Here is a 13,192-nt window from a genome sequence, read left to right as displayed (position 1 = left end):
AGTTTTTTTTTTTTTTTTCACATTTGGTGGTTCCTTTACTTTTTTTTCTCACATTTGACGATTCTGTCCTCACATTATGCGGTTCCAATATCACATATAACAATTCTTTTGTCACATTGGGTAGTTCCTTTACTTTTTTTCTCACACTTGACGGTTTCATCCTCACATTGTGCAGTTCCAACATCACATGTGACAGTTCTTTTCTCACATTTGGTGGTTCCCTTACTTTTTTCTCACATTTGACGGTTTCATTCTCACATTATGCGATTTCAATATCACATATAATAGTTCTTTTGTCACATTGGGTGGTTCTCTTACTTTTTTCTCACACTTGACGGTTCTATCCTCATATTATGCAGTTCCAATATCACATGCGACAGTTTTTTCTCACATTTGGTGGTTCCCTTACTTTTTTTTTCTAACATTTGACCGTTCTATCCTCACATTGTGCGATTCCAACATCACATATGATAGTTCTTTTGTCACATTTGGTGGTCTCCTTACTTTTTTCTCACATTTGATAGTTTCATCCTCACATTGTGTAGTTCCAACATCACATGTGACAGTTCTTTTCTCACATTTGGTTGTTCCCTTACTTTTTTCTCATATTTGACGATTTCATCCTCACATTGTGTAGTTCCAACATCACATGTGACAGTTTTTTTCTCACATTTGGTGGTTCCCTTACTTTTTTTTCTCACATTATGTAGTTCCAACATCACATGTGACAGTTTTTTTCTCACATTTGGTGGTTCCCTTACTTTTTTTTTCTCACATTTGACGGTTCCATCCTCACATTATGTAGTTCCAACATCACATATTACAGTTCTTTTATCATATTTGGTGGTTTCTTTATTTTTTTCTCATACTTGACAGTTTCATCCTTACATTGTGTAGTTCCAACATCACATGTGACAGTTCTTTTGTCACATTTGGTGGTTCCCTTACTTTTTTTTTTTTCACATTAGACGGTTTCGTCCTCACATTGTGCAGTTTCAACATCACATATGACAATTCTTTTTTTACATTGGGTGGTTCCTTTACTATTTTCTCACACTTAATGGTTCCATCTTCACATTTTACAATTCCAACATCACATGTGATAGTTCTTTTCTCACATCTGACCATAATTTTACATTTAGGCTTATCATTGAGGTCACTTTTTTACTTATTAATAACCACTCATCACAATAGTAATTTTTATAAAGTTATTAAAAAAATTAGATCCAAACTCGAAAACCAAAAAAAAAAAAAAGCATCCCATGAAATTAGCCCAACCACAATAATTACTCTTGTTCACACAAAAAAATCAGCTGGAATTATCTTAGTTTCTTCCACAAATATTTGAATATACCAATTAACTTCCTACGTATCTCCCTTGGTAGCTTCCATCACATTCAAGGGCATACCTCCCTATAAAATAATATAGTTGAGGTCATTTTCTTGATGCTTATATTTTTATTATTTATATATGATGGTGAACCAAAAATTGGACTATCTCCAATTCGTCTATAGTGTCGTTTAAGACAAGAAAAGTCATCCAAGTGCAAGAAGGTCGTCCAGCATGGAGTCACTGGGATGACCGCCAAACACTTAGAAATTTTTGGAGTAAATCAATATCCAAAAGCTTATGATTCGGACCACGTTCTACTATTTTGAAGTAGGAGCAAAATTCTTATTCATTGCTCTAACTTCTCACTAAGTTCTTAACTTCTCATGGCAGTTGTAGAAGTTAAATCTGAACCTTCTAACTTCCATCCACGTTGAGAAAGTTACTAAACAAGTAACCACTCCAAAGCTCACTATAAAAGGACTCAGCCATATGAAATCAAAGTTTGTCACCACTTATAGAGTTGGAATTCCTGAGTTCAAGAGAGAAAACTAACTTAAGTATTGGAGGGTTCTTGGCCAGTTCACCCTGGTCACATTTGATCTTATGCTTCTTTCTTTTTAGGCCTTCCAAGCAATCTCAAGCCCATTGAAACCCGAAACATTCAGCCTACTGATTTTCTATGCATCATCAATATATACTATAAAACCAAAGATGCATAACCTTATGTGCTCTCTAGTTGTTCTTAGGCAACATTTGCAACTTAATCACAGTTTTGTGTTATTGTGGTGTCTAAGGTTGGAAATAGGGTGACTATACAATTAGCAAGTTATGCAAAAAATCCAATATAAAGATTGTTGACAATTTTAAAATTTTCAGTAAACACTTGAATTGAAACTACAGATCCAATATGAAATAATCATCAATCAAGGCTACTACGCCAGGTTATATATTTTTTAGGCATTTTCACTAGATCCACGTGTGCGGAAGTGTCAAATGATTGTGTCCGACATGAGTATAACCACCCCAACTAAAGTGTCTATGCAATTTTGTTTCATAAAATTAATATTATATTTAGATCCATCTAAAATAAAATAAACATCCCAAAAATTTTCCACAATAACAAAAATTATCAATAGAAAACTAAAAACAATTAAGCACAATTGACCGATTTTACCAAAAACGAACAACCCAGTCCTTTTTAAAAAAATTATCAAAATAATTTTGTCATTGAGAGTTTAGCATATCGACCATAATTATAAGTGTGAGCCTTATTTGAGTCAGCAGAGCCTCCACTAGCTAAGTATGAGAGAGCCCTAATAGTAATGAAATGTTTTCGTTGTTAAAGACTTATCGATGCCACAAAGCACTTATCTCTCTCTCTCTCTCTCTCTCTCTCTCTCTCTCTCTCAGGGTTTCGCAAAATTTATACAAACTCGTCATTCTAAAGCCATTTGGTATTTATTTCTATAAAATATTGGAACGTGTAATTTGAACATAATTAGCTATTAAAAGGTCAATTTTCATCTCTATACTTTATTTGAATTAGCATGGTGGCAAGTTGGTATATTTTTTGCCGAGCAACTCTGGTTCAAATCCTTCACGCCTACAATTTTATTTTTTTGAATTTTCAATTTTCGGTCCACCAGTGATAACAGCCACCGATTTTCCTCTCTTTCTCTGCCCTTTTGTTCAAAGTCTCCACCGTTTCTCATCACTAAAATCTCAATATATCTCATCCTTATTCTTTAGTTTTCCATCTGGGTTTTTTGCCGTTTGGCTTTTGTATTGTTTAATTGTTATTAATCTTGTTTTGTTTTTGTTTTCTTATTGGTTTCGCAGGGTCAGGGACAGACGTAGGTGGAGGCCTGGCCCCTCAGGCCCAAAATATTTTTTTTTAAGTAGGTTAATTTTCACCAAAAAAAAAAAAAAAAAAAGACTTGGCCCCCTTACAAAAAGCTTGGGCTTGGGCCCTCTGAAATTGTAAACAATTAATCCACCCGGCTAGCCCACATGTTAAAAATAAAAATAATAAATAAATAAAAAAAAGTTTAGACCAAAAATGTAAACCCAGCAATCCGACCGAAGACTCCTACCTCCTGTCCAAAGTCCGAATGGAAAAACAAAAGAAAAAAAGAAAAGAAAACCTAAGGCTGAAAAAAAAGACAGAGTGAGAGGCGAGAGGCTCAGGGCCCGTTTGGTTATAGTTTTCAAAAATTGTTGTTTAAAAAGATGTGAAAATTGTGGTTTAAAAAGTGTTGTTGGAAAACATATTTTTAGTGTGAATAAAACAAAAAAATGTGTTTGGTATCATGGTTTAAATAACATTTTTCAGTGTTCAAAAAATATAAAATATGTGTTTGGTATGTGTGTTTTGAATGATAAAAAAAGCCGACCAAAGTACAAAATAAATATATTTTAAATTAGGAGAGAGAAGCCCATAAATCAGGAGAGAGCCAAAACATTTAAAAAAAAATTGACAAAGTATGAAAAAGCTGACCGGCACTAGTGTTTGTTGTTTGAGATAATTACGGAATTGCCACTAAGCACCAGTGTTTATTGTTTAAAAACTATCTGAAGCTGATTTCAAAAAATGGGTTTTATAACATTGGTTTTTGAACAATATTTTCCAAACAATAAGGACAAAACTGATACACCAAACGTTTTTTTTTTTTTTTTGAACACTAGTGTTCAGTGTTTAAACACTGAACACTGTGTTTTCAAATGACAAACCAAACGGGCTCTCAGAGACTTTGCCGCTGCCCACGCCGTGAATGAAGCTGCCAAAACGCTAGTGAAATCTTGCTGCTGCCCACGCCGTGACGCCGCCACCACGCGAGAGCGGCGAGACCCATCTCGCAGACCCACGCGACACCCACACCTACCACACGACACCCATCTCGCCATGACGCCGCTGCTGGCTTTGATCTTAAAAGCAATGCCAGACTTCTATCAAATGATACCTTTTTAAATATTTTATGAACAGGCATTGACTTGCAACTCAGTCTGATGAGCGCCTATACATATGTAAGGTCTGGTATTACTTCAATTGTAATTTAATTTCTTCATTATCAAGATGTTTTGACATTAATTCTGCTTGTTGTAGTGTCATCTTTCATAATTTAAAAGTGTAATTTCATGTGTTTAGGTTTGTGCAATCAAAGCTCCTGGTTTTGGGGAAAATAGAAGAGCAAACTTAGATGATCTTGCCATTCTTACCGGGGGAGAGGTTATGCAATCTTTTACCCCAAAATTAATTTCTAATATACATATATACACACACACACACTTATAATATGCAGAGTATTTTTTTCTTTTCTTTTCTCTTTTATATTTTTCTTTTTCTGCTAAGACCTTTATTGTACAGGTTATCACTGAAGACCGTGGTTTAACCCTTGACAAAGTTCAATTTGAAATGCTTGGAACTGCAAAAAAGGTTTATGTTTTTGTGCAGAGTGTGCTATGGTGCTATATTTGAATTTCTTTGGGACACAACTAACTTTAAAAAAGTAAAATAAAATAACAGGTGTCTGTCTCTCTTGATGACACAATAATTCTACATGGGGGTGGGGATAAGAAGCTGATTGAAGAAAGATGTGCAGAGGTATGCGTTTGGCTTTTCTCTTTAATTCCTTATTTATGTTCAAAATTTTTATTCAGTGTGCTATTCACTTGGATGAATTGTTTGCCAATTTTTTTGATCAATAATTTTGACACATTAGAAATTCACTTAGTGCTACATGCATGGGTGAAATCACAATTCTGATGACCTCCCTATAGTGGTATAAAGCTCTTACCTCTTTTTTTTTGGTTGTCCCATTGGCTTTTTAGTTTTTATTTTTAATACTCAAATTCAACTCAACTTTACTCACAAAACTTCATTTTCAAAGGTTTTATTTGTTGAATTTCCTCAGCCAGCATCTACCTTGGTGTTTATTTGCAGTTAAATACTGACAGTGAGCATTTTGATTTGCTTTAGGCACCTTCATTCACAATAGCCTCAAATGCTGGTTTTGATGGTGCACTGGTTATTGGCAAATTGTTGGAACAAGATAATCATAATTTGGGTTTTGATGCTGCTAAAGGTTTGTTCTTTTATTTGCTACAAGAATTACCATCGTAGCCAACTTTACAATTTCGCATCCCTTTTCTTATTTCTGGGATTCAATTCTTCTCTTATTGGCGCTTGGGCTCCTGTCTCGGGGGATTTTTGGTCTATGGTAAAGCAAAATAGTGTAGGAAATTTCATGTTGTCTGAGTTGGAGCCTTTTCTGTCCAATAAAAAGAACATGGAAATGTCTGTGTCTAGACCCTGTAGGAATGGGGAGTGTCCACAAAGCCTTGTGCATTGTATGAAAGTTGAATTATTGACAATGGAAAACTTTCCGACATGTTTATATTGAGAATTCTTATGAAAGTTGAATTATCCAATTTATTGCATGTGGATCTTGTTTCTCTTTCTTTTCTTTTCTAGTTTTTCTATATTTGTCTCAACACCTGGACTAATATCAAGTGATGATTGTTTAAAGCTGTTTATTTAATACTTTCTTGGACATTTATTTAATAATAGTCCTTGTGCAAAACAGGTGGAGGAGAGAATCATAGATCCTCTCAAAGTGGTTAGAACAGCTTTAGTCGACGCTGCCAGGTAAAGATCATAGTTGGTTAAATGTGGAATCAATTGGAAAAAAGAATTATCTTTTCTTGTTTCTATGATCTAATCATATTAGCTTCTGCCCCTCTCTTTGCATCTGCATTTTTTAATAAGTGAAGAATAGAAGTTAAATAAGTAATGACTAATGAACAATGTATGCAACTAAAAACATACATACAGATATATATCAATTGTTTTATGATTTTTTTGTTTTTGTCTTTGTCTTTGTGCTAAACAAAGCCTAGAGTTTGACCTTTGTATTGGTGGAAAATTATTTGCTGCATCCCTAACCTGCTTTTCTTTTCTAGATGTTATCTTTGGTGGGCCTAGGTAGTCAAATTTGCATCCATTTTAATCTAACCTGATGCAGCATTGTCTTCTGTTTGAGGATCTGACCAAAGTATGCCATTCCATACTGCTTTTATGAGGGTCAATGTAATCGTGTAATATGTCTCTTATTTCAGTTGAAAATATTTTATTAGTAAAGAAGTTGCATTATCAAATACTAGGGACCAGGATCTGAATGGTGGCTATGGCAGTTATTTTAGCAGGTTTTTCTGTGGTTGAAAATCAAGCAAGGGACATGTGCAATATGTGAAATTAATCTTTTCAAGATGAATTTAATGGTGTGGGCTGTATGGTTGGGTGTTCCATGTCATTTTTTTTTTCTTTTGCTTACGACACGCCAATGCATCACCTTAGCATGGAGGGGCATTATGTACTTGGTTATATGTAGATTTGAGCTCTTTGTGCTTGTATGATTGAGAACTAACCTTTTTTCTTGTGAATGTTTTATCATTGATGGAAGGATTTGCTCCTCTTCACCTCTAAATCTATCAAAAGGGCCGCTTTGCAAGCTATCAGCAATGACCAAGTTTCTGTTCCCAGCCTTGTAACAGCTGTATTTACTCATGATCTTTGGTTGGATCACTACGAGTGCTATTGTCAGCTGTTTGAAGATGTCTATGCCACTTGCAGAAGGACAACTCTGTAGTTGGTTGGCTTCTCTGCTGGGAGGTGACAAATGCAATTTCAAAGTGAACATTGAGTTGGAGCTTGGATTTGCCCAGAGTCTGCGCATTATCAAGATGCCTGAATTGATGGAGTGCTTGTTGATCAATACCACCGTTTGGCTAGGCCACTGGTGAACTCATGAGAACGAGGTTGCCCCAGAACTCTCAACTGGTTAAGCTTGTTTGCTGCCAAACTGATTTGTGGGGTGGATAGAAGAGTCCTGCCGATCTCTGAGCCTCTACTATGAGATTCAATGTTTTGTGAATAGCAAATTAAATCTTCAAAATATTGTCAATATTCTTACCTTACAATTAACAAAAAAAGAAAAAAAAATCTATATAATTTTGAGATCGCATTTGAATATATAATATAGTTTTTTTTGTCCAATTTCTTTTTCACGGTGAATAATGATTCAAGTCATTTGACTAAATTTGGTTAGCTTTGTCAATTGAGAGTCAGGGTAAAGGTGTGGGTCTCCAATCCAACTGCTCCTGTCATCTACAATTCTTGGCATATTTCGGATGGATTTGTCTTTTGCAATATCCTGATTTACTTGATTTGAGGTCTAATTAAGCGAATTATTGTGCACCACAGATGCTTTTAATGCTTCACTTGCTTTCAATTTTGGTTGTCTCTCATCAATTTAAGATCCGCAAGAAATCTATAAGCCAAATGTTATAAAAAGAGCTCAATATCGGAATGAGTGGGCACCGGAAACGTGGGTTGATGCAGATTATCCTTTAGGGATATTAAAAGATGAACATTTCTGGTGTGATAAAAAGTATTTAGGGAGTAGATGGACGCTCCGTTTGTTTCGATGGAAAACCTTGTGTAAAGATAGTTTTCCGTGTTTTCTAGTGTTTGGTAGCATAAAAAAAGATGATTCAAAAGAAAACTATCTTTGGTCAATATAAAAAGTATGACTTATTTTTAGACATTGTTTTCCATTAAACTTTTTTAGAAAACAACTTTATCTCACAACAAACTAAATAAGGGAAGTTAGGAAATTGTTTTTTAACTCATTTAAAATTGTTACCAAACATTGGAAAATGAGATAGTTTTATAGAAAATAATTTTTGAAAAATGACTCATTTTCTAGAAAACATCATTACTGAAACAAGTTTCAAAATTTTGGACACTAGGAATCAAACGGACGCCTAAGCCAAACATCTATCTGCTTCTTTTCTTTTTCTTCTTTGGGTTGGTGAAGCCAACCAAACATCTATTTACTTAAAATAAAAGAGCCATGGCCAAAATGTCATATAGTCTGCCAAGCAGATTGTCCAAACTCAACATCTCCAAACAATTGATAGTGCCGAATGCATGTACTAGCTATTATCTCATCATTCAGCATTACTTCACATAACAAATACAGTGCTGGAAACCTTTTTTTTTTTGGTAAAGCAGCACAAGTACTGGAAACTAGTTGGTAGGGGCAGAAGCATCAAATACATGTTAAAATGCACAATTTTGTGTTCATGACAAGAAGATTCCTGATTCTATTTTCCAAGCAGTGATTGCAGATTCCTGGTATTGACAATTCAGAGTCTTTCAATGGTACACTAGTGGAGATCACCATTCCATGGTGAGGTGTAATAGAACCAGTACAAAAATATGAGAACAAATTTTTATTCTTACCCCAAAAATGAATCTCACAGCACCACAAATATCTTGTATATAATCATTATCCAGAGAAAATTATATAATAAACAATAGTACTTACAGGTAAAGCTTTTTCATAAGCTGAGTATTGTCATGTAAAAGCCCTTTCGGCATCACTTGCGTCTCTATGATTATGCGGGTTGTCAATCCCCCACCCCCCCCAACCATTCCTCCAGTTTGGCTTCTTTATCAGCCTTGAAATCATCAAAGTTTTCTGAAACTAAAACTAAATTTTTACTCTGTAAGCTGACATCATTCTATTCTTCTTGCAGTGGACCATCTTCAAACAACATAAATTGATATCTAAAAACATGCAGTGCAACTCACATAAACAAGGGTAGTGCAACTCATGAAATTCAATCTCCCTTTCAATTAAAAATAAAATTCACTAAATTGTAGCATTTTCCGAAAAATTCAGTTATCAAATTATACAAATCACTGTCATTCCAGTGACCGAAAAATATCTTGTAGTGGAGTATTTCTAGCATTTTCTATTATTTTTTAACGTTGTTAATTTTCCTTTGAAAGCACTAGATTTGATGCCAACTTATATCGAATAAGTTCTGACCAGCTCTCCTGAAAAAAGTAGACATTGCTGATGAATAAGAAGCTTAAGCAAATTATGCAAAAACTGTAAAATATACTTCCAATACATATATTACCATAAAGGTTAGATTCTGTTTGATAATTTTTGTATGCATGTGCTTAATAACATACATGCCGCAATCATACCTGAAATATGTAAACAGTTAAAATTTAAGAAACCTAAAGAGACACAATAGTTATCATGTAAAAACCTAAATGGTCTCCCTTGCAACCCCATTTTACTAGTCTTTCTCTTGTTGTAATTCTGTCCTTTATGACCAGTTAGTTTATAAATACATGCTTGGGAATATGACCTGTGAACCAAATTAGCTTGTACACCAACTAACAGCTTGTTGGTTGGTTCTTTTTGTTTTTTAAAATCTCCTACTAAAGAAAAAGAAAAAAGAAATATGGATTTTGTAATAATGTTGTGTGTTAGGTTGAATTGGATATGTAGGTTGTTGTCTTACCTAGAAAATATGGTCTTGTTATGTAGGTCTAAATTAATGTGGACCACTTTGATACACACAGTTGGGTCAAATAAGATATAAAAAGTAAAAGATAGTCATGATGTGTTAAGGCTTACACAGGGCATGACACATAATGTTTTGTTTTAGGACTCATTGTTGAATTCATGAAACTTGATGTCCTTCATTGAGTGAATAAAATTTGTACTTAAAGAAATTGCAGAATTTTACCCCACTCTAGAATAACCAAATCAAAGAAAAATTAAAATATAAACCTAAATAACCTAAATATAATTTTACCCGACTCTAGACATGATGGCCTTGTTTCTAGATATAATAGCCTAAAGGGCAAAACTTAGATACAATATTTTATGTACTGTGAGTTAGGTTCCCTCCCTAAAAATCAGCCATGTGAAATATGAAATATTATCACAACCCCATAATCTTCTCAATCAATTCAAATCAAGCTTGGACAAACAAGTAATAAGTTTGAAAAAAACAACTCAATCCCACTGAACTGTGACAGAGTCCTTTATGCATGTATTTCTGGTTTTTAAGCATCAAATTAAAATTACTTCCAGAACCCACTGGTTGTTACACTATTTATGAACAGTATAAAATATTGCAACTTGCCAAACCTAGGACTTGGTTCTTTGTCTTCTTTCTTTGGTTATAAATATGCACAATTGGGTTAGGCTTTGATAGTATCTAACTATTTTGTCAACTAGTTCTCCACTCTGCCTAAGTAAAAGGGTATTCCATGTTCAAAGCCATAACATAAGACAACAAGTCCTTTCACCCTTTGTGTTCTACTGGTTTTTTTGTCAAAAATTTGAATTTTTTTTTCCCTGAGATGGAGAGCCTTTTGGGTTTGCTTAGGATTCATGTCCATAGAGGGGTAAACCAACCTTGCAGTCAAGGATGTCAGATGCAGTGATCCTTATGTTGTTATCAAAATGGGCAAGCAGGTAAAAACATATTTAAGCTATTTTGAACTTACACATAACTGTACTCCTAAGTTAAATACTTCTTGTAGAATTTTCCACATTCAAACTCAAGATTATTTTATAAAAAATATTTAAAACAAGATTATTTTATAAAAAATATTTAAAAAAAAAAAAAAAAAAAAAAAAAAAAAAAAAAAAAAAAGAGGAAGAAGAAGAAGAAACCAGGATAAAAAAAAAACCAAAAATTGATGAAAAAAAGTTCCAATACGAGAAATTTTATTTAGCCTTAATCTCTCTGTACATTAACTTATTCACTGACCAATATTGGAACAAACCAAAAATTAAAAGGCGAAGACCAGATTTTTTCTGACACAAAAGATAGACAAACACCTGTTATATGCATTTGCAGCTCAATATGAACAAACTCATTTCAACAAACGCCCTCAAAGCCTTAAAACTACTGCTGATGCTTCTTCTTCTTCTTAATTTCGGTATTTATTTAGGACACTTCAATATTTTAATATAGCACAAACCAATTCTAAAATTGGTGTTCTTACTGCCAAGGTGGTTGAAAAAAAATAATAATCTCCTAAGTCCATAGGTTCATAGTATCGTGTCCTCCCCACACTCCCAACCAAATCAGTTGAGAATTCAATCTCTGCCACTCAAAACTTGAAAATGCCAAAGAAGTTGGCAGAACCAGCAAATGGTGCATTACCCTAAAATAAACTTAGTTATAAAATTTAATATGTGATGGTTAGACTCTTTTTTCAACTAATAAGGACATCTTCTACAACTCCTAGTTTAGAAAAATCCTAGTGCTCACTTATATCTTGGTAATCAAATACTCTGCATGGAAGGCTTAACTTAGATTTTAATTAAAAGGGGAAGCAAATGACCACTTCAAAGTATGTTCAAATGTGAACTGAATGATTTCTAAAACTATTTTTTAGACATTCTGATTGTGGGAGAGAATTCACCCACTAGGTGGCGCATGTTAACATCATTATGTAGCATGTACTGCATTCAAACACCCAGATGACTAAAATCATTTATGGTCTGCATTTAATATTCCTAACGGTCTAAAGTCTTTAAAAGAAACTTGTAATGCATTAATTTATATAAGAGAGGCCATACCTTGAGTATATGCCGGTAGCCAGGTTCAGCCTCAACCTCAGCCTCAGCCTCAGACTATTTTTCTAAAAGTGTTATTAATTTTATACCAACTTATGGATAAGGGTTCCCATGTCTCACATCCCAAACTCAAAAGTGTAAAGATTTTTTTTTTTTTTTTTTTTTGAGAAACCAGTCTGTGAGACAGACCGATGCTTTTATTAAAACATAAGAAAACTAATCAAACAGAGCAAGGGGGATAATGTCCCCAGGTAAGTCTTCAACCTAAACATGATGTTCTAGTTCTAGCCCAACCCAAGATTTCTTTGCCAAAGCCCTTCGGTGTAAAGTTTAATTTGTCAAATATATAAGAACCGAAACTCAAACAAAACAATAATATCATAAACCCACAAAGTTTAGAGAAGTAATATAAACCCATATTAGCATTAATCATATGTAAAGAGAGAACCTGAAGATTGTGGGTGGCACCACTGATTTAGAATGGAAGAGTTGAAGGGTCGCCGAGTCGTACGGGAAGAGATGAAGCGCCGCCAAGTTGGATTGGATATGAGTGCGCTGCTGATTTAAATATGGATTGGAAGAGAATAAGCTAGAGAGTGGCCGACGATTTGGATTGGATGAGAAGAAGCGCCTCCGATTTGAGGTTGTGGGTGCGTCGGGCTCTGAGGGTTTTGTGGATGCATCGCAGATGTGGTATCAACTATCTGATTTAAGGGTTTTGTTTAGAGAGGCAAACAGAGCAATGAGCAAACGAAGTAGAGATGTAGAGATGCAAACGTGAGACAAGAGAAAAGGCTGAAAAGCGTGATGAATGTTTTAATTTTTTGTTTATATATAAAACCGGTTTAACTGGTAACCAAAAACCATTAAAATTACATCAACGGTCAAGATCAAAATGAGAGTAAATTAACGGCTCAGATATAAGTGGGTACCGTACCCCTTTTTTTTTAGTATGGTAGAATGACCCATTATACTATATAATAAAAGTTGGGATTAGAAGTCATGGTTGTGCTAATTAAGTTTTTTTTTTTTTTTTTTTTTTTTTTTTTTTGAGAAAGAAACTGATGGATTTTCTTAATGAAATTCAACTACATCCAATTGTAAAATCGAAACAATATGTGATGGGACATCTTCCAGAGATTCTAGCCTTTTGCCCTTAATTTTTAAAAAATTTAGCAATATGCCCCTATTTCGAAACTATATAGGAATATGCCCCTATTTCGATACTCGATTACCTTAAAATCGAGTTTCAATGAAATACTTGATTCGTAGAAAATCGAGTTATGCCAAATAAAACTAAAAAAAAAAAAAGCAAGGAACTCGATTTTAGGGAAGTTGAGCTCAAAAACGCCGCTATAGTGCTTTAAAACGTCACTATAGGGCTTAAAAACGCCACTAT

The 13,192-nt window shown here is 34.2% G+C and overlaps 1 protein-coding gene and 1 long non-coding RNA gene across 4 annotated transcripts; one reads left to right on the top strand and one right to left on the bottom strand.

Moving 5' to 3' along the window:
- The first annotated feature begins 4,131 nt into the window (after positions 1-4,131).
- On the top strand, positions 4,132-7,378 carry LOC115983775 (chaperonin CPN60-like 2, mitochondrial). Its single transcript, XM_031106550.1, has 7 exons — positions 4,132-4,357; positions 4,479-4,559; positions 4,698-4,766; positions 4,857-4,934; positions 5,310-5,415; positions 5,917-5,978; positions 6,793-7,378. Exons 1-6 carry the CDS (start codon positions 4,340-4,342, stop codon positions 5,952-5,954), a joined length of 390 nt encoding a protein of 129 aa, XP_030962410.1. The 5' UTR covers positions 4,132-4,339; the 3' UTR covers positions 5,955-5,978; positions 6,793-7,378.
- An 874-nt stretch (positions 7,379-8,252) lies between these two features.
- Positions 8,253-12,581, bottom strand: LOC115983777. 3 transcript variants are annotated; one of them, XR_004090205.1, is made up of 4 exons: positions 12,242-12,581; positions 9,323-9,392; positions 8,722-9,236; positions 8,253-8,525 (listed from the first exon to the last, which is right to left on the bottom strand). It is a non-coding gene; the product is annotated as an uncharacterized LOC115983777 (long non-coding RNA). The 3 variants fall into 3 exon arrangements; XR_004090203.1 differs by lacking the exon at positions 8,253-8,525 and having other exon boundaries at positions 8,645-9,236; XR_004090204.1 differs by lacking the exons at positions 8,253-8,525; positions 9,323-9,392 and having other exon boundaries at positions 8,645-9,236.
- Between the last annotated feature and the right edge of the window lie 611 nt (positions 12,582-13,192).

The sequence above is a fragment of the Quercus lobata genome, chromosome 4, assembly GCF_001633185.2.
Source record: "Quercus lobata isolate SW786 chromosome 4, ValleyOak3.0 Primary Assembly, whole genome shotgun sequence".
NCBI classification, from domain to species: domain Eukaryota; kingdom Viridiplantae; phylum Streptophyta; class Magnoliopsida; order Fagales; family Fagaceae; genus Quercus; species Quercus lobata.
The sequence above is the reverse complement of the archived record's forward strand: the minus strand, read 5'-3'. Positions and strand labels throughout refer to the sequence as shown.